Source organism: Zophobas morio, unplaced genomic scaffold, assembly GCF_036711695.1.
Source record: "Zophobas morio isolate AGI-343-1 ecotype UQ-CSIRO unplaced genomic scaffold, CSIRO_AGI_Zmor_V1 ptg000479l, whole genome shotgun sequence".
Taxonomy (NCBI): Eukaryota; Metazoa; Arthropoda; class Insecta; order Coleoptera; family Tenebrionidae; genus Zophobas; species Zophobas morio.
The window spans coordinates 2,616-22,214 of record NW_026972582.1 but is presented as its reverse complement, the minus strand read 5'-3'; the positions used below and the strand labels follow the sequence as shown (position 1 = coordinate 22,214).

General features: G+C 36.0%; 4 protein-coding genes and 1 long non-coding RNA gene across 7 annotated transcripts; 3 read left to right on the top strand and 2 right to left on the bottom strand.

Annotated features, from left to right (window-relative positions):
- The first annotated feature begins 424 nt into the window (after positions 1 to 424).
- On the top strand, positions 425 to 631 carry LOC135121069 (uncharacterized). Its single transcript, XR_010278844.1, has 2 exons — positions 425 to 513; positions 580 to 631. It is a non-coding gene; the product is annotated as an uncharacterized LOC135121069 (long non-coding RNA).
- Positions 632 to 1,141: 510 nt separating this feature from the next.
- On the top strand, positions 1,142 to 1,601 carry LOC135121061 (uncharacterized). Its single transcript, XM_064045368.1, has 2 exons — positions 1,142 to 1,201; positions 1,314 to 1,601. The coding sequence occupies exons 1-2, from the start codon at positions 1,142 to 1,144 to the stop codon at positions 1,599 to 1,601; spliced, it is 348 nt and encodes a 115-aa protein (XP_063901438.1).
- A 115-nt stretch (positions 1,602 to 1,716) lies between these two features.
- Positions 1,717 to 2,814, bottom strand: LOC135121070 (28 kDa heat- and acid-stable phosphoprotein-like). Its single transcript, XM_064045374.1, has 6 exons — positions 2,714 to 2,814; positions 2,421 to 2,642; positions 2,268 to 2,358; positions 2,144 to 2,211; positions 1,984 to 2,073; positions 1,717 to 1,925 (listed from the first exon to the last, which is right to left on the bottom strand). The coding sequence occupies exons 1-6, from the start codon at positions 2,796 to 2,798 to the stop codon at positions 1,765 to 1,767; spliced, it is 717 nt and encodes a 238-aa protein (XP_063901444.1). The 5' UTR covers positions 2,799 to 2,814; the 3' UTR covers positions 1,717 to 1,764.
- A 1,807-nt stretch (positions 2,815 to 4,621) lies between these two features.
- LOC135121060 (uncharacterized) lies at positions 4,622 to 7,415 on the bottom strand. Its single transcript, XM_064045367.1, has 11 exons — positions 7,167 to 7,415; positions 6,865 to 7,081; positions 6,723 to 6,807; positions 5,918 to 6,037; positions 5,724 to 5,868; positions 5,506 to 5,604; positions 5,345 to 5,448; positions 5,200 to 5,287; positions 5,049 to 5,144; positions 4,886 to 4,998; positions 4,622 to 4,768 (listed from the first exon to the last, which is right to left on the bottom strand). Exons 1-11 carry the CDS (start codon positions 7,369 to 7,371, stop codon positions 4,622 to 4,624), a joined length of 1,419 nt encoding a protein of 472 aa, XP_063901437.1. The 5' UTR covers positions 7,372 to 7,415.
- A 2,672-nt stretch (positions 7,416 to 10,087) lies between these two features.
- On the top strand, positions 10,088 to 14,330 carry LOC135121050 (dynamin-like 120 kDa protein, mitochondrial). Of its 3 annotated transcripts, XM_064045354.1 has the most exons (24): positions 10,088 to 10,247; positions 10,370 to 10,463; positions 10,517 to 10,708; positions 10,765 to 10,865; positions 10,928 to 11,035; positions 11,086 to 11,197; positions 11,278 to 11,444; positions 11,497 to 11,593; positions 11,659 to 11,708; positions 11,766 to 11,864; positions 11,923 to 12,003; positions 12,063 to 12,159; positions 12,219 to 12,379; positions 12,433 to 12,549; positions 12,604 to 12,680; positions 12,733 to 12,827; positions 12,896 to 13,011; positions 13,070 to 13,186; positions 13,247 to 13,344; positions 13,400 to 13,541; positions 13,599 to 13,763; positions 13,816 to 13,875; positions 13,937 to 14,018; positions 14,077 to 14,330. In XM_064045354.1, exons 1-24 carry the CDS (start codon positions 10,200 to 10,202, stop codon positions 14,265 to 14,267), a joined length of 2,667 nt encoding a protein of 888 aa, XP_063901424.1. In that variant the 5' UTR covers positions 10,088 to 10,199; the 3' UTR covers positions 14,268 to 14,330. The 3 variants fall into 3 exon arrangements, with proteins under 3 accessions (XP_063901424.1, XP_063901426.1, XP_063901427.1); XM_064045356.1 differs by lacking the exons at positions 13,816 to 13,875; positions 13,937 to 14,018; positions 14,077 to 14,330 and having other exon boundaries at positions 13,404 to 13,541; positions 13,599 to 13,685; XM_064045357.1 differs by lacking the exons at positions 10,088 to 10,247; positions 10,370 to 10,463; positions 10,517 to 10,708; positions 10,765 to 10,865 and having other exon boundaries at positions 10,981 to 11,035; positions 11,096 to 11,197.
- Positions 14,331 to 19,599: the final 5,269 nt, after the last annotated feature.

The following is a 19,599-nucleotide window of genomic DNA, read 5'->3' as shown; positions in this document are numbered from 1 at the left end:
AAAGGTAAGTTTACAAAAAGCTCGATACGTTAACCACGTATCCAAAACGAAAAGAAGCTTAGTTTTAAAAATAATACATATATTTTTTCTGCTCTGGTCTCCGGATCATACTCTTCTACTATCCATATTAATAGTAAATTACAAATTGTGTTCATAATAGTATCTGGTTATATCTGAAATTTAGCATCGAGATTGTAAAATTAAAGATTTAGTGTGTTACCTTCTGACATTGCAATAATAGTATTTAAAGTATTAGTAGTAGTTGTGATTGTGTATTAACCCACTTTCATGGTTAAAGTTATTTCCATATTGTATTCTTGGCGGAACAAATGCCTTTTACCCTCACAAAGAGGAAATGCTGATTACGCGGTTTAAGATAGTTTTTTTTCTTTCGACTGTAGTGTAACAATGTCATTAATAGAAACTTTTTTAAGTTTGAAATAGCACTGGAATATTTGAATGTTACGACCAAATTGGAAATTTATACGAAAGAAGTGCGAAGCGGTGGGACTAGTAAGCTAGCTTTTCCTTAAGCAATGCCTTGTTTATGTGAAGTTACTCTTAAATATTTTCTATAAGGAAGAACTGGAGGAAGAGGTGAAGAGAGTGCCTTATAACGGTGAAATAAAAAGCCCAAGCGATACAAATACCAATACTTCTACAACTTTATTAAAAGCTTGCTCGGTGAATGAAAGTGATTTACCGAATAGTTGTGACTCGATAAGTAATAGCGAAGTTAAAGCCAGCCAATTTACTTCCACATACGGTGATAACGGAGCTTACTGTGACTTCGATAGCTGTCAAAAAAAGTTTTTTTCTTCGCTACCTTTGTTTGAAGCTCACTACTATAGGTAAAAAATACTATAGTTTACTGAAAAAAGTTATAAATTAAATAATCTATCTTCCACTCTTTAAAAGGCGTTTTAACTGAAGATTTTTTTATAAATAAAACTAGTTTAGTTCTAGTCTTTAGAAGTTTTTTGGTGTCACCACCATTCGGCAGCTCTACATGTTAACCAAGATTTTATTATTTTTTGGCTTCCTTGGTTCTCTTGCTTGAGTTTTTACTTTAACCTGCAGCTTACACAAAGATGTTTGCCAGACTTGTAAAGCAGTGTTTATAACGCAGAAATACTTAAATATGCACATCAACGAAGAACACGATCCCTTCTTTAGAATACATACAAGTAAAAAGTCAATGGTATTAAATTTCTGGAAAAATGATTTTAATATATAGCTCATTTTATTTCTAGTATGAGTGTTTCGTTGAAGGTTGTCCAAAAAAGTTTTTTAATTGTAAATATCGTTCAAAGCATCTGCTTGACGAACACCAGTATCCTGCAAATTTTGAACTAAATAGCTTTGCAATACACATTCCAAAAAAAGGAAAATCAAAATTAAAAGTTGCAATGGACTCAAGCAATCAGCTATCGATGTTGGAAGAAAGTCTGTTCGCTGAAGAAAAGGAACAGAAGATGGAAGTTGACGAAGTTATCAGCGCTGTTAGCAATTTATCGCTACCAAAAGAAGTGTATTTCGGAAATAAACAGAAACTTGTGCCTCGCGCAGTGAGAAGTAAAGATAATAGAGGTAATGTTTAGAAAAAATAAATTAACACTTATCTTAAGATCTTCTCCTCCACTCTTTTAATTATCAACTTATGTTTTAAAAAACTCATATAACTTGAGGCATATAATCTAACATCGTACACTAATTTTATTTCTATACAATAAATCCTCACCGCCATAAAAAATTAAATAAAATTTAATTCTGACAGGCTTCCAGAAGCCTGTTTATAAGATCAGTTTTCGTTCCTTGCGTAGACAAGTCGCGCTTTTTCAACTCCTCTTTAAGTTTTTGGGGTTTCATTTTCTTTATTTCTAATGCAGAATAGGTAATAATTTCTTCTTGAGTTACTCCCGCATCTGTTACAAAGAACATAAATAACTTAATTTTTACTAAAAAACAATAAAAAAAATCTACTCAAAGCGGCGTGCTGGGCCTCCGCGTTCGTGTCTTCGTCTGCTTTTTTCCTAGTCAATGAAGCGAGTTCTCTTCTTTTTCTAACTTCAGCTAAAATAAACAGAATTGCATAAGACAAAAGTTTTTTAAAAATATAAAGAATTAAAAGCCTATGAAGTACCGAGACGGGCTAAATCTTTTTTAGATTGTTCAGTTTTTCCAGCTGCCACAGCTTCTAAATAGCGCTTTCTAAAATTTATATTAATTATTAACTGTAAATTTTGAAAATATACTTCTTGAAAAACCTAGCTTTTATTTTTTCCAGTTTCTCTAATTCACTCCTGCTCAAACTAATCTCGGATTGTAAAAGTGAATTGTGATTTGGGTTTTCATAGCCTTATAAGTGTAATAATTACAAACACTTAACTTTATTAAAAAAGCTTTTTGATGTAACTTACCAGGTGAGTATGGATCCTTAATAGCAGCCTTACATTGTTTATTTGATGAGACTACCTTATTTGAGTTAACTAAGTGCTGGTTATTCAATTTATCAGAATCCTCTTGACCCCCTTCAGAGCTTTCTGAGGATTCCTCGGACTCAGAAAGTTCTATATCTCCAAACTTGTTTTTAATATACTCTTCCTCTTCTGCTGTCAGTTCGACACTACTCAAGGCATTTGCTACAAATTTTAATGTGAGATACTATAATATCTTTCTAAATTATTATTAATACAAACAAAGCTATAACTACCTTGAGTTTTTCCTCCTTTATAACGGGTGTTGTTAGCTCTGATGGTTTTTCCAGTTTTGTAGTTCTTTCCTCCTTTTCCACGCATTTAAAAAAAATATTAAAGAAGAAAGGGAAAAAAACCAATATACTTTTGACTTAAGCAAAATTTTCAAGTAGAAAATTACGTTTTCATTAATTAACTGATAAAGTACTCTGTATTAGGAACTTCCCAGAACTGTGTCAAATAGTATGTGTTGGTGCACGCGCTCAAGTAGAGCTGTGTAACGATTTTTAAGGGCTTCATAAGAGCCTGAAGTAAAGAGGGTGAAAAGTTATTATTCCAACCTCTTCGGTTCATTGTACAGCTTATTAAAAATTTTAATTTTCTACACAAATTACAAAGGGTACTTTAGAGGATATGCTCACTCAATAATTAGTATATTCTCCTTTAGCCGTACCCTGGCAATAGCGTTTTGCTTCTATATAAATTTCTAGGCCTTTCACTGAGGCTTTACTTGTTTTTATAATTACTTTAAGAATCTTGAGTGGCAAAATCAAACTAATAAGCTGATTAAAATTTTACTAAGGCGAGGCGTTTTGGTATAATAACAACTTTGCCTGTCCTTATTTAAATGGATGTCGACTCGTTAAGAGGCTAGCAAATTAAATTCGGACTCGCACGTATGTAAAAGTATGCCGACGGCGTACGTTGTCTCGTATAACAAAGGAAATTTCAAAGATTTTTTTTTTAGATTGACTTATCCCTAGTTTATTCGCTATCAAATGTTAAACAAATTCCTTTAACGTGCAATATCTCGCTTTTATATAATAACTTTACACAAGTTGTATAAATCATAGGGTAACTTCTCCCTACTGCGACAAAATTTTCGCCTTTTACTAAGGATTCCGAGCCAAAGGTCGCTTACTAATTTAAGGTTCCTCTCTTTGGAGGGTAGGGCTTCACGCAGGTGTTCGGAGGCGCTTACTACTCCCAGCGGATTGTAGTATATGTAAGGGAGTGGACTCCTCTTTTTTTTTTGTCGCTGTTATTAAATCCAACACGCTTAAATGCTAAAATATCTTCACTATTAAATTATATTCGACAATTATAAATGCAATCATTATTCAGTTACTGTCAAAGTTAAGATAGCTTTGTGGCGAAGTTAATTCGCAGGCGGCTGTGATGTATAACTTTCTAAGACATTTATACCGGGACACGCAGTTAGAATATTTATATATGGGTACATAGTCCCGCCTGAAGTTTGAATCGATAACCCACTAAACCGTTAAGGTGTTCCTACTTAAATTTAGATATAACAAAGCATAGCGTTAATCCTTTAAATGAAATATTTACTTAAAAAACTTTAAGATTCTGTAAACTCGATTGAGCACCAAGAAATGCCATACAAAAATGTTAGTTCACGCTTTTGTTTAAACTTTTTGTTAGTATAATTTGTTTTCCTATATATGGTCATAGATTTTGAGTTATGTAAAAACTCTTGAAACCTTGCTCTCTTCAACTGCTGTTCAGCTCGGTTTCCTAATACTTAAAAGCGCTTTAGCCTAGCTATCGTGAAGTTTAGCTCCTCATATATAAAAATAACCCATTTATAAAAATTATGACTTCGCATTTCGCAACTAAACTAAAGTTACAAATCAAACGCAGCCTTAAAAGGACATTTACAGTATTATTTTTTTATACATTTAATTGTTATTTTGTAAATATGCAAAGGTAGAGAAAATTGAAAGTGATAAGTGATGAGCAGTATTGAAAAAATCAGAGCGAGTGGCTTATATAAGAATAAGTACAACCGTGATGCCATAACAAAGAAATTTTTTAAGCAGTTTTCCTAAAGTTAATTTTTTTTCACTAACTTCTGAAGTACTGTTAAGCATAAAACTTTATAACAGATGTAATAACTTTTTTTTTTAAATTTTATTATTTGTGTCGCTGATATCAAAGCCAGGCATCTCAAACTTCGAAGCAAACGCTTCTACTGCAGTCTTAAGAGCATTAAGTTTCGGATTATTCTCTAAAGCTTTAAGAAAACATGGCAATGCTTTCCCAGTTTCAACCTATGAAAATTGATAAATAAAATTTAGACGTCACAAAAAAGTCCTTGACGTCTGTGATAATTAGTGTACCGACAAAAATAATATACTACATCCGAATTTAAATCCAATAAACAACACCTGAATTTCCAAACAGAGATGGACAGCGCGGTGCAAAAACTCAGCCACTTCAACAAAATCAGTCTCTTTGAAGCCCCTCGATGTCAAGGCTGGCGTGCCTATACGCACTCCCCCTGCGGGCGTAGAGAGTGAGCGATCCCCAATGACAGCCGCACCCACCTACCAGGCGATAACGCGCTCGTGTCTTTCGGTACCGAATTCTTGTTCAAGGAGATGCTCACTTTCTCGCAGAGCTTCTCGAGTTTACTTCCAGTGAGACCTCAAAGGACTGTAAACCCCTCCGATGGAGAATTTTGTTAGGGATTCTACTGCACCAAGAGGCCGCAAATCCCACAGAATGCAGTGGTTATCCGTCCCTCCCGTCACTAGTCTATAGCCCAAGCTTATTAGAGAGTTGGCCAGCTGAAAAAAAATAATTTAAAAAATGCTCGCTATACCGGTTTATATAAAGGTGTGTACCGCCACGGCATTCTTCTTAACCTGCACAATATAATCTTTAAATTCAGGTAAAGAAACTTGCTTCATCGCTACAGCGATCGAAGCAATTTGGTGGTTGTGGGGACCTCCCTACGGTAAATCGTATAAACGCGAAAAGAACTCTAAGCAACGGAAGTGCTCACTAGCCTGACACGAAGGAAACACCGCAAAATTAATTCGAGATTCTAAATCAGAGAGAAATTTTTCAGTTTCAGAAACAGGCTTTCGGTAGAAAATAATTCCTTAAAAAAAATTAAAAATTGGTGCCTCACTTTCAGGATGACTCCAAAATTCTCTCAACGAAACGGAAAAAATACAATTTAGAAAGTAATATTCCTTGTAAGTATTATGAAAAGTAGACCGGCTCGCGGTCCCCGGAGAGTTTTGTGAGTAGTGGAGGTGATCACATCGCAGTAGTCAAAAGGATTATTGGCCTGCTTAGCTGCAATAAGGCCGGAAGTGTGAGCCATATCCATGACTAAGTAAGCCTCGTGCCGATCCGCAATCTTTAGATGAATTGATTAATAGTAAATATAGAAACAATAAAGAAGAAACTTTTCGGAAGCGCTGAAAATCCCAATCTCGAGGATAAGCACTTGCTCCGCAGATGATGAGATTAGGTCGAAATAAATCCGCCGATTCTTCCAGTTTATTATAATCAATTAAACCAGTTTTCTATTATAAGCGAGAGCTGTTTAGTTTTAAAAGGCAGAAGTAATCCTATTAAATTGAGAAAAATTAATTATTTATTAAAGTGAAGAAAAAGGGTAGTGCAAAACTCTTATAATAGATTATTTAGGCTAAAAAATTAAATTTTCTTACAACAAATTCTCGACAAATGCAATGCCTGCCTTGCTTATTTAAAAAATTACGCAAAAAGCAGGGCTCCGTGTTATGTGCATTTAACATAATTGAGGCGGTGTTATAAAAAATTCGAAATACAATTAATTAAAGGCTTCTCAAAGTAAAAAAAGGTTTAACTTAAACGTATTTTAATATAAATGATAGATAACAGAGCTTTTATTATTTTTCTTAATTGTAAACATTTTTTAAGAGTCTAGTAAAAATATATATATAAACATGACAAAATGCTACGAATGCAAAAGACATAAATAAATTAAATAAATTGAATAAAACCACGAAAAAACTTAAGCTATAAAAAATATGCTTTTAATATTCATTTCATATTAGTTCAATCGAGATTTTGTTGTATAAGCGAAATGTGGTTATTTTTTTAGAATTTAAGTTTAAAATTATGTAATTTTTATTATGTATAATCTTTTTGGTCATTTCTAATTTTTTTATACTGTAATAAAAAAAAATAGAAACTGTAATAGAAACTGTAATAATAATGAGGTACAGGATCGGTTTGGTAGGGCATGGAGGTAAAGTAAATGGAAGACGAAGAAATCTTTTTTTTAGAAGTCTGAAATCCATGAGAAAGACTGTAATCGATAATATAATCAGAAAAAAGTATACAACTATATTTCTATCAGAAATACTGGCCGCCGTGGGGAAGATCGAGACCCATCAATCTATCAAATGGTTTTAGAAGCGCAGTATACACGGAAAAGTTTGCGGTGCTCCCGGAATAGGACTGAACGTTAACACCCCACTTAGAGGGATCCAGTTCAAAAGCTTCTAAACAACGTTTCTTACACAAATTTTCAATTTCATCTATCACTTCATTGCCTCCATAGTAACGCATTCCCGGAAGTCCTTAATTAACAAGCAATATTATTTTCGAGGGTAAGAGGAAATTTGTTTAATACACCAGCTACAAATAAAAAACTTGTAAGATAACCTTCAGAATATTTATTAGTGAGAACAGAGCCGAGAGCTTCTAAACAAGCTCGAGAAGTAAAGTTTTCAGAAGCGATAAGTTCAAGGCTGTAAAACTGACGTTTCTTTTCGAGCTCTATTAGATCATAAATTTCTGGATCACAACTTTCAAGTGAATCACATAAGAAATTAGATAGCCTGCGGGACATGCTTATACGTGCGAGCATGATAAAAGCTTTGCACAATACAACTAACACTTGAAATGAAGCTTGTACGGCTATAAGGTCTCGCCGCTGGAAAAGTGCAACTAGTCGTACCAGTGCTTTCCTATATTGCGCATTGCACGACGGCGGTGGTATACCAAATACCAAATATCTTTGAATGGGTTTGGGCTCGAATAAGTTGAATAATATCTTTTTAAGTTACATTACTCAGTAAATTGTTTTTTTTTTATAATAAATTGTATAAAAACTTTAGAGTTATAAAAACTATTTATGAACATTAAAATTTTCATAAAAACTAATTTTCGAGACTCTATCTATAGATCCAAAGGAATCGAAAAAAACAAAGTTATTTAATACAAGTATCAACCTTAAGAAAGTAATTATTTTTTATCTTTATTTGGAAAAATAACTACTTTTTTTAAACAACAATAATAATAACTGAATTGACTACACTCTTTACAGAGAGGCATCACCGAAACTCTAACTCCGCGTAAACCCAAGATCGCGTTTTGTTTCTCGCACAATTCTCTTTTCCTAGTCTTAGTAGATAACTTATTTAAAAGCTTTAAGAGTAAAAAGCTCATTATAAAAGAGGTTAGGTAATTAATTTAATTAAAATTACATGAATTAATATGTGAAGTTATTAGAAGCGCGCCCTTTTAATTCTTAATACTATAAATGTTTGGGGTAAGCTCTCAAATTGCTTTTGTTAGCTATAAATCGCCAACTAGGAGTGGGCTTGTTAGTAGCTATAAATACTTTGTAATTTGCATTGTTAAACAAGAAGAGTGTTAAGCGGTGTAAGAATCTATTTGCTTATAAAGCGGTAAGTTCAAACTACCTGGTGATTAACTAGATGAGGTAATTAGATAAGTAAAAAAAAACCTAGTCAGAGGGGCACTCACTCAGCCTCCTCCCCCTCCCCCGACGTGACACAATGCCCAAATTCATAGTGACTGCAGTTCGAGACAGTTAAGGCTTTGATCTTAAAAATAGCGACTAAATGGTATAAGGAGTAACAACGCGCATTCCGATAGCTTTATTAGCTCCTGCTGTTAGTTATAATCCAGCCTGCTACAACAGATATAAAAGAGTTAAACCACTATTATGGCCGCTTCCTTTAAACCTTGGTTTACCACTTTGATTATTTGTAGTTAATTAATTAAGATTAGAACTGAATTCAAAGTAATATTTTATTATACTTTCATTTATATATTTTGAAATATAACGTAAATATATATATTTATAGAATTCATAATCATATAATTAAACATTTTTTACTTAAATAATTTACTTATTATTTTATTTCAATTTTTTATTAAATTTTTTTATTTTTTATACTAGTTTATATAATATATTTTTGTTGTCATGTTTTTAAACTTTCTCGTATGATTTGTTTACGGAATAGTACACGAACTGTCTAAACTACGACTCTTTAAGAAATGTTGGTCCTTTTTTACCTCTAACGGTTTAGGGGGAAGCTGCGCTGCGCGTACCGACTGTAGTATGTCAGTATGACATAAATAACTTGGATAGCGTTTAAAATTTAACCACCTTGCAGTAAGGAATCAAAATTTGAGAAATTGAAGGTAACACATTTTTTTATTGTCTTTCAGGTACCTTTTAAATTAATTTCATATAGCTTAGTCTAGAGGTTAAATAAGTAAATACTTACTTAATTAGTTTTACTAGATATTTTAAATAGATTAGGAAAACTTTATTCAAATAAAAAAAAAAAAGCTTTCTTTTTCTTTTTGCGTTACTCCTTACCGGGGCGCCCTTCCTTTTGCGTTCTACAGTATCACTGCTTAAGTTATTTATCGCGTAACGATGCGGCCACCGTCATTGCGCTGGCCAGCGACATCTGAGGATTAGCGTTTTACCCTTATTTAAGCTACTAGGCGTTGGTACCAGCTTAAGGTAAGTTAGATTGGTGATATCTGGAGGCACGAAATTTTTAGTGAGACCACTCATTTTTTAAAAACTTGTTATAAAAGCTAGGTAATTTGGTCATGACACAGAGCCTTTTACTTTTTATTAGGGGTAAAAAGTGTTGTTGTGTTGAATAACCTTAAAGCCTCTTAATTTAAATAACACGGTTAAGCGGAGACTTCCTTTCAAGATTTAATCGATTGGTGTGCTGACCGAGCCGATCGTAAAGGCGATAGCATTGCGTCGAAAAACGTTACCCAGAGGTTCAAGCTGAAGGTCTTTATGTAAGGCATCGTTAAGAACAAATCACGGCACGCCATCGTAAGTCGTCTCACTTAGAGCGAAGGGACTACTAGGATGCACAACAAATACAAGCGTCGTTTGTTGTGCAGCGAGAGTTTGTTTCGGGAACAAAGTAAAAGGTAAAGAGTTTGAATTACCGCCTTGACATTCGCCGCGATATAGTTTACGTGCGGAGCAACTGGCGCTCTAGCCAAATGCCAGACAGCGGTGGTACTTGCCAACTCGATTACTCTTTTGGAGCTCTTTTACCCTAATCTGAAGATAGAAAATCCTCTTTAACTCCAACTTTTGTCGATCACGCCTCTGTAATAGATGTATGTCGAGCTTGGCGATTCTATATATTAAATTTTTATGTGAGCGCAAGACTTGTGTTCGTTCCCTTTTTTTATGGGGCGTTCACTTCATGGCGTCGTGAAAATTGATACAAAGGTTAAACCCTTTTTAGCAAAGGGCAAGCCGTTATGTTTAAGCTTAAGAGTATAAGCTTAGCACCTTCTACTATTGTTAACAACTCTACTGGTAATGTTGCTGCGTATGCCGAGTGTAGGAGTATATTTGCTGTAACACAAAGAAATAATTTTTCTACCTTGAAACTAATGGCTCGCTTTCTTCCAGCTCGTCTTTTGGCCGTTCCAGTAGTTGTGGTGATTACATTGACTGTAGTAGTGTTTTTGGGTTTTCATATTATTAGTTTTTCCATAAAATATCAATCTTACTTTTAACTATATAAATGTAATACTACACATTGATATATTTAAATATATAGGGTGCTGCAATAGCTGAAAGCTATGAGCACTTTAGAAATAATTTTTCTTTGCCCGACTTAGGAATAGGAACTTTTCACCAGAATGTTAAAGATGGTAAATAACTGTTCAACACTGTAAACGACAAAACTTTTAATTTTGTATTTTAGGAACTTCTTCAATGTTTTCTTACATCCTTGGTAATTTAGTTGAAAAAAACATACCTAAAAAGAGTCCTTCTGCTTCAGAAACCGGGTCTGAGATATCACCAGATCACCGGAAACCTGACGATATTGTGTTACCTGCATCTTCAGATTCAAAGGAAAAAGTTAATAACTCAGCTGATTCTGAAAGCAAAAAGGGTTAGGATTTATATATCTGACCGAAGATGCAGTATAAAAAGATTTTTTTTAAAAAGTTAATGAACTTGAACAAAAAGTTTTTGAACTTAAGCAACAGTTAGAGGATCTTAACTTTAAGCATCAAAAAGAATTCTTAGAAGAACGTTCGAGGTTAGAGGTGGTTATTCTATTTATTAACGTTACCTTTGCCAGCTTATTTACTTTACTATTCCTTTTAAGACAATCATTAAGAAACTTGAAGATGATAACGAAAAGCTTCGAACTAGTTACTTGCTATTGTTTAACGAAGTTGAAAGAGGAGATCGTGCCACAAAAAACTCCCAAAAGGTTTGAAACTAATCTTATCCGTTTTATAAAAGGGTTTAATTTTCTATAAGTCTCTTGTAGAATCGTATTCAGAAGTTTTAGATCTCTTGTCGAAGTATTACAAAAGGTTTGAAATGGCCGATACTCTTCCCAGAGTTGTCGTTGTTGGCGATCAAAGTTCTGGTGCTTTTTTTTTTTGGAGTGTTTGAGTTTTTTTATAAGAATTTTTTATTAAAAAATAACAATTCTTATTACTTAACGAGGTAAAACGAGTGTTCTGGAGATGTTAGCACAGACAAGAATGTTTCCGCGGGGCGCGGGGGAAATGATGACCCGAACGCCCGTGCAGGTGACTCTTTACGAGGGCCCCTCCCGCGTCGCTTGCTTTGCCGATTCAGACAGGATTTTTAATCTGACTTCAGAAGAAGAGGTTCTTGTCAATTTTTAATTTCCTGCGTCTTAGTTAACCACAGTTTCTCCAGTTAACAGAGCTTCGCAGGGAAATCTACAACCGCATGCAGCGCGCTGTTAAGGAGGAGGAGACGGTCAGCGCTGCCACCATCTCTCTATATGTCCAGGGTCAGTAGTGCTCCAGCCTCCTTCAAGGCTCTCCGGCTAACCCCCCCCCCCTCTCCCCCGTACAGGACCTGGTCTTCCCCGGATGGTCCTCGTGGATCTACCAGGAATCATTAATGTGTGGTTTGTTCTTACTGGGCGAAACACAAGGGCGCCTCACTCGTGGTCTGGTTAGCACGTGACTACAGGGATGGCCGAGGGCACTAAAGAAACTATCTGGGACATGTCAAGGCGGCAGATGGCCAACCCGAACGCCATCATTCTGTGCATCCAAGTAAGTCTCCGCAGTAACTTCCGCTGCTCGTCTTTCCCTAGCACTCCAGCCCCTCTAGGATGGATCAGTAGATGCCGAGCGCAGTAGCGTGTCTGACCTCGTCTCCTCTGTAGACCCCACCGGAAGCCGCACGGTGTTTGTACTGATTCACTGCGGCTGAACCTTTTCGTGGGTCTTCCCGCGTTGCGTTTGCTGCAGGTTCTGACCAAGCTGGATGTTGCTGAAGCGAATAACATTGGCTCCCAGCGGATCAAGTCGGTAATGGAAGGGAAACTCTTCCGCATGAATGCTTTGGGTTGTCACCTCTTACAAGTTCCGCTTCCTTCGCCTTGTGGGGCTCACCTCCAGTGGCAGGGTACTTCGCCGTGATTGCCGGTAAGGGCAACGGGCAAGAGTCCATTGAGGAGATACGGCAATACGAGGAAGAGTACTTTAGGAATTCCCGACTGTTCCGCGAAGGCGCACTGAGTCCTCACCAGACTTCTCTGACCAATCTTTCCCGGGCGGTTTCGAGGGCATGTGCTTGTTTGTTCCAGAGCGTCTACTCGTTTCTAACTCGTTTTTAAAGGAGTTCTGGAGGCTCGTAAAGGAGACGGTGGCAGACCACTTCGAACAGCTGAAGGCCGATTTAACTAAAAAGGAAACGGAATGGAGAAACTCTTTCAAGGGTCGCCCCATGTCGCGGGTTTCTATTTGATTGCCTTTGTAGCGTGAAGCTGAGTCGAATATCAACCACAAGGACGAGCTGTTTCAGCTAGGAAAGCACGTAATCTTGGAGAGCATAGACAAGTTTAACAGCATTGGCGCTAAAAGCTGGTCTTTACCATCAATACTTATTTAAGACGGGCGGTCACCTAAGCACGTGCAGGGAAAACATCCTCTATGAAAGGATCTGGTGCGATATTTCCGGCCACCTTATCGACAACATATACATGCAGGCAGCTAAGCACTTTTGCCCCAATGGTTGGTCTCTCCAGCTTGTCCTCTGCGACGACTTTTCAGGGCGTAATTCTCTGCTCTTCCCTTTGAAGAGTTTAGGACTCGCGTAGATGTTGAACTTCTCGACTGGGCTCGCCGTAGTTTGACTTCTTCCTGCATAGCCGCCTCTAGAGACATGTTTATCCGGGAATTCGAAAACTTTATTATGGTTTTTCGGGCTTATTTAAGCGATCATCGCACACTTGACCTCTACCACCCCCTCGCAGAACACATCAGTCGACTCCTCGAACGATCTTGAGCCTCTTTTCAAGGGTATGAAAGAGAAAATAGTAGCTAACCGGCGTCAGCAAGGGGCATGGCTGACAGCTGTTTCTGACAACCTCGTATGAATCCACCCTGCATACGTTGACCCGCATAAGATCTGATTACTTCTGATCTCACAGCGAGTCATTCAGTTAACAGCACTCGCGGACGATGAAATCTGTGACGAGGCTGATTGGCGGAATTCATGCGTTTTCATGGAGCATCGGCTCACGGAGAGGTCAATATGGTGAAACTGTCTTCCGTCTTGGTCTTTTGAACCACATGATGGCTAGAAAGAAGGTATTGGACGAGCAGTACCGCAAATACTTTGGGCCAGAGTTTTGGGAACAGCTATTCTACTGGCGTAGCCGAGACGAGTTGCAGGCCCGCCGAGCTGCTATTCGGCATGAGCTGAGAGACTATTTTGCTACTGGAGTGCGTTTTCGTCTATAATTCTATTATACTGGCACCCACATGCGCTCTTGTGCATAGCAACCCGTCGAAGAGCTGAGCAGTGACGATATTATCGGCATCCGATCGAATATCACACGAGCCCGATCACTCGAGGTTGATGACGAAATGATTAAGGAAGTCTACCGCGTGCTTTTCACGAATTACTTTTTTAAAAGTAGCATTGCGGCCAGTCGCTTTTGCAAGGTCCCGGCAGCTACTTTTTTACTCGCCTGTTTATTTAATATTGTTTTAAAAGAATGCTTATCATTTTCATGATGCGGAATTGGCTTATGCTCCCAATAAGTTGGAGTGTCAGGTATTGAGTAGCAGTTAAAATTATTTACTTATCTGTACTCTGATACTTTATACCTGTAAAGGATATTATCATGTTTTGGCGGATTCAAGAAATGCTTAAAATAACTTCTAAAACTTTGAGGCAGCAGATACTAATGCAAAAAGGTTTATTATGCTTCGTTTATTAATATGGCAACCTGCTAAATGTTTCGACAACGAGCAGCTCATCTTGAACAGGAAGTTAAAGATGAGCTGGAGACCTATACCCTTAGCGATTCTGTCAAAAAAGAGTTAATTAGAGGAAAGAGAGTAGAACTGGCGGAGGAAATTGAAATTGCACGCGTCATAAAAAATAAACTCGAAAACTTCATTTTCCAGTTAAAAACACAGTCATCGAACTTAAAAGAATTGTAGTACACCTTACCCACAACTGATCTAGGGGGCGATCTTTTATGATTGACATTATATTCGTATAGAAAGCGGAAACTTTTATATTAATAAAGATTTATTAAACTAGAAGCAAAAATTCTTATAACCAGTTTAGTGTTTGATTAGCGTGACCAATCTCCCCATCAAAGTTATGAAGTTAAAAATATTTTGATCTCACCATAATTACTTATATAGTTATTATTATTATTGAGAACATATCTAGAATTTTCGTAATATTTTGTTAATAGCAATCACTATAATTATTTCTGCCAGTAAGATTGAATCAGCTTGTAAATCTCGTTGTGTTTTAAAGGAGGGGGGCATTAGTATTGAAAAGAGAAGGAATTAGTTGTAGTTAGGACAATATACCGGAAGTTACCTAGGAAAGGTGTTAAAAGAGAATAGTAATCAGATAATATAATTTCTTTTATAAAAAGGAAAACCTCGTTTCAGTTAAGGACTTACATAATAGTCTCATGTATGTATCTCAACGTCAATCTCGCCAAAACAACAGTTAACTTAATAAAATACTTGTATGAGGGTGAAATATAAAGTTCGACTAGTTAAGAATAGAAACGGTGTCAGTTGTACACAGTGTCTTTATAAGAGAGCTCCTTTATTTTAATATTAGTACTATAGAAATCTTTATTTGGCGCAATATTAGCGTATACTCCTATAATAAGACTCGCTTGCATTGTAAACCTTGCAGAAAAGTAGATGTGCAAATCATGAAGTAGCGGTACCATATACCACCGTTGCCGCTATTTTTTTAAAAAATATTCCCCCCCACCTTAGTGCACCCAGCGAAATATTGGGGGTGACTATTGACAATAAACTTTCAAACTCTGTAACGGAGAAGTCCAGGCAGATCCTTACATCGTGCTAGAAGCAAAATCTCAATGCGCAGTAAGCGACGCTAGTAAGTGTTGTTAATCCAAACATTCATGATATGACGTGTCCGCTGCCTAAAACTACAATGTTGTTCTCGCTTCAAGAGAGACAACAAACTTCTAAGTGTAAGGAGGGGCGTGCGTTGTGGTTTGTTCTAAACGATGCTTAAATGATGCCAACCTTCGGCTCGCTAAGACTTTTTAAATGACACGGGGCTTCCTCCATCTCCGACCTCCCCCCCACTCACTGCAGTGCCGTACACACCGGTGAATCGCGTGCGTGGCTACTGTGTTGGGTGCTGTACTATATCTCGCATTCTGGCGCCAAAAAAACTAATCTGGACACTTTCCATATTAACCCCTTATAGGTTACTAGTTACTATGTTTACCACTCTTTGCCTAGGTCCAAAGTAGTGATTTCACAGAAAAAAAACAAATCTCTTTAAGCTCCAGAGTTTTGCCAATTAAAGGGTTAACTAACATTAACAGATACCTAGTAGCGCACTTGTAGTTCCATGATGAGTCTAAATAAGCCGTCTACTCCAGCTGGGAAAAGAAAGTACCAAGATGATATTGCTCTTTTCGAATTTAACATCGAATGGCAGCAGCAGTGTTTGTTTACAAAAGGTTATGGTCCTAAGCCATTACAACCCATTTGTAACTGTAAAACCTTGCCAAAAATATTTAACTTAGAGCGGTATTTTAATTAAATGCATTTCTATTTCAATGCAAAGTATTCCATATATTCAGAGTAAAGAGCAAAATTCTTAAACAAAATAAAAAAATCTGTCTAATCAACTTCTTTTTCAAGAAGGCTAGTACTCAGCAAGAAACCATGGTCAAAGTATCTTATGAAGTGTTACTTCTTCTTGCTAAGAAATAAAAAGTTCATTCTACAGCTGAAGAAATAGTGAAACCATGTTTAAATTTTATTGCTTAAACCGTAGCAGATCCAAAAAATCAAAAATGGGTGCCCTTTCAAAATATACTATTACGAAGGAAATCGAAGAAATGGCAGACGATATTGACAAACAAACACTTCGACGTATGACCGCGCGCTCCTACATTTCTCTTGCTTTGGAAGAGAGCTGCGATGAAACTGACACTGCACAACAGTGCATTTATGCGTTGTGTCAGCGCACTATCCGACATAACAGGAGAATTCTAGATATGCGGCACCAAATTTTTAGTAAAAAAGGTTTTCGCGGAATTAAAGATGTAATCGATAATCGTCAAATAAACTGGGACAAACTAGACAATGTTTGTACTAATAGAGCTCCGGCACTGACCGGGTAGGTAAAAGGTTTTGTAAGTTAGTTGGAAGGATTTTTATAACGTTAAGTTTTTAAATACCACTGCATTATTCACCAAGAAGCCAAGGATATGAACTTTGTTCTGTTCTTAATCCTGTGATGCGATGTGTCAACCACTTTCTAGCCAGGGCTCTTCATAAAAGGGAATTGCGCCAATTTTTTCTCAAAAAGTCAAATGGAGAAAAAACAGCGTAAATTACTACTACAATGCACTGTTCGTTGGCTATCTCAGGTCAAACTACAGAAAGGTTTTGAAATTTTAAGAAATTTAGTTTTGGGTAACTAGAAGAGAGTGATCGACTCCCGGTGATTGCTCACCCTCTTAGAAACAAAGATTGGTTGTGAAATTTAGCTTTGCGGCAGATATTAAAGCTCATTTAAATAATTTAAAAGAGCGTTCACAAGGCGCAACTAATGTTTTTCCTAACCTTGTTCGGTTAGGTTCAATCTTTTTTTAAATCTTAAATGTAACTTATGGAAAATCATCAGGGTAAAGGTGAACTGCACTATTTTATCCGAATGCAAGTACTAATGACAGAAACAAAATTTAAGACCTCACGAAGTTAAAAAATCAAGTTTCACTCTTTAAACAATCGTTTGAAGAGAAATTTATAGATTTTCAAGAGGATGTGAAAAATGCGCAGCTTTCCACAAACCCTTTTTCAATCATATCTACCAAAATCCAGCTCACCTCCAAGTGGAAGTTTTAGAGATTCTAAATTAAGAGGCGTTGAATGGAAATTTTAAGAAAGCACCTGAAAATCCATCCAGTCAAAAGTTTTCCTCGTTTTGCGCTCGTTACTTTTCTAGATACGAATATTATTAAAAGTATATATTTCGCAGTATTAACCAGCGAACATTTGAAAAATTTCAATCTTCTTGGATCCTCACTAATAGATCCCGGCTTTGGGAAACTGACATAGGTGAAGCAAATTCAAAGGGTTCACTAATCGAGTGCAAGTTTCTTAATATTCTAAACATCGTTGATTTTTTTAAATAAAAAACATAAGTTTACATTTTATTCACAATGCACAGTAACAAAGTGATCTGTGTTTAACAATGTGGTTTTCTAGTAGTTTATAGTAGTAATCCAGTTTAAGGTTAAAAGGTATGACAGCTGGGATAGTATTCTGCTTCATATATTTTATTATATATTTGGCAAAATTTATCTAAAAAAAAAAAGTAGAAACTTGATCCCTGTTACTCAATTTAGATGAAAAAATAGTAGAGTAGGGATATATACGTGTTATATTAAATAGAATGAAAAAGAAATGAAAAAGTGTCACGTTAAAAAATTTAATCAAATTAAGTGGCACTAGAAAAAAAAGGTTAGCCATCTTTGTTTTACATTAAGACCTCTGGCTAAAGTCTCTATTTACCATTTGTTAACACCCATTCTAATACCAACTATAAACGGCTTCGCGCAGTGCACTTTAAATTTGTAATAGGGATTAGGGCCAAAAATAAATTATATGTTTGAAAACTGCTTTGATACAAGCTTAAATCTAACTTGTACGTTACCACCCTCTCATGAGCTCGAAAAAATGGTTTGTTGGCGCGCTCGAGCACTAGAAATCCCATTTATAAAACCCTTCATATTTGTGGCTTCTTAATGCTTGGTGTTGTGCTCCTAAGGAGCCTTTTACTTAATAAGTAAATGTTTGCCATGCCTTGTGTGTTAGATACCCCAAAATTAAAATTTATAGCCTATAATACTTTCATACTGTGCTCTGTTAACTTGTTGTTTATAATATACCAGCCTTCGGGCATAGTCCAGTAAAATATCATCTGCGAATTGCCATTTTTATAATTTAGACAGTGCGAAGGGCGGACACACTTTTTTTAGCTCTGTCAATGACGTAAACTATGTGTTTCTCATTCATTTAGCTTTTGGAGAAAACCATTTAAGTAAACCATAGAGGATTTTTACCGAAGTCAAGGTCGCTTCAGTAGCTGTAACACATAGCACAACGTCTTCGATTCAACAATGTATGCGTGTAGTAAAAAACTGCGGCTTTTTAAGAAGTTTTTTTTTACATAACTTTCTTTCTTCTCGTCTTTACTTCAGTTGAAAAGGATTTATATAAACTCGTTTAGTTAACAGCAAACTCAATAGCTTCTCTCAGACTGGGGGTTAGTTTACTTTTACTCTTTTAATGTTATAATAATGACCACCAAAAAAACAATTTTTTTCCTAAATGGGATTATAATGTAATGTTAGACCCTTTATTGGCCTTTTTGTTCTGGTTTAGCAAAGTAACTCTGTTGCACAGGTCTTAGAGTCTTAAGTATTTTTACTTGCCCTCCTGATCAATACGAGCTATGAAAGTTTTAATAATACTTAAAAAAATTACTCACTATGAGAGCTACAAGGCTTCATAAGTAGTTCTTTCTGGTGTATACATATCTTTATCACGCTTTTTACGTTTTATATTATGTAAATGTTATTACAGCTTGATTTCAATTATATTATTAGTACGGCTTCAGTCAGTTTTATTTACTTTCTCAAGAAATAGTGAAGATGTCAATATTTCTAGCTACACAGGACTATGTTTTAAAAGGAGAGAGCGTGAGAGCGTTTGGTTTATATTAGCTAAGAAGCATATATTTAAATTCAGTTATCTTTGATACGACCTTACATCTATCAATGAGGTACTTCTAATGCTACATATTCAAATAAAACCATAATTATTTTGATACAGTAACTAGCTTTTACATTAACTCTCGACTGAATGTTTCACTATAGTTCGCCTTATAATGGTTTATTCGCTTTTGTTTTTTAGTAAATACGTCTTTCCCTACGACAGTATATGTTTTAAAAGGGGTACGGGGTGGGATATAATTTTTTTGTAATATACGACACTACTCGAGGAGCAAAAAAGTTATCACACAGATCTTCTGAAAAGGAAAACTAATGTTCATATGGTAATATCACCAGCCCGTACTATTACGACTAATTGGTTGAAGAGTTGCCATAATGATACTTAGAAAAATGTTTTATATTTAATAAAGACTATTATACTTTAACAGGTTAGAACCCAATTTAATAACCATCTCCAGACTACTCTTGTTGCTAGTTTTACTATATATTTAATTAACTTATACGCCACTTCT

Excerpts from the sequence above, each read along its gene's own strand:
- LOC135121061 (XM_064045368.1), top strand. The coding sequence starts at position 1,142 with ATGCACATCAACGAAGAACACGATCCCTTCTTTAGAATACATACAAGT. Across the intron at positions 1,202-1,313 it reads ATACAAGTAAAAAGTCAATG|CATCTGCTTGACGAACACCA; the intron begins GTATTAAATTTC and ends TATCGTTCAAAG.
- LOC135121070 (XM_064045374.1), bottom strand. The coding sequence starts at position 2,798 with ATGCGTGGAAAAGGAGGAAAGAACTACAAAACTGGAAAAACCATCAGA. Across the intron at positions 2,643-2,713 it reads TAAAGGAGGAAAAACTCAAG|CAAATGCCTTGAGTAGTGTC; the intron begins GTAGTTATAGCT and ends TAAAATTTGTAG. Across the intron at positions 2,359-2,420 it reads TAAGGATCCATACTCACCTG|GCTATGAAAACCCAAATCAC; the intron begins GTAAGTTACATC and ends TACACTTATAAG.
- LOC135121060 (XM_064045367.1), bottom strand. The coding sequence starts at position 7,371 with ATGCTCGCACGTATAAGCATGTCCCGCAGGCTATCTAATTTCTTATGT. Across the intron at positions 6,808-6,864 it reads GATCTTCCCCACGGCGGCCA|TCTTTCTCATGGATTTCAGA; the intron begins GTATTTCTGATA and ends TATCGATTACAG. Across the intron at positions 6,038-6,722 it reads TGCCCTACCAAACCGATCCT|AAAACTGGTTTAATTGATTA; the intron begins GTACCTCATTAT and ends CGCTTATAATAG.
- LOC135121050 (XM_064045354.1), top strand. The coding sequence starts at position 10,200 with ATGGCTCGCTTTCTTCCAGCTCGTCTTTTGGCCGTTCCAGTAGTTGTG. Across the intron at positions 10,248-10,369 it reads TGGCCGTTCCAGTAGTTGTG|GGTGCTGCAATAGCTGAAAG; the intron begins GTGATTACATTG and ends TTAAATATATAG. Across the intron at positions 13,012-13,069 it reads AATTCGAAAACTTTATTATG|AACACATCAGTCGACTCCTC; the intron begins GTTTTTCGGGCT and ends ACCCCCTCGCAG.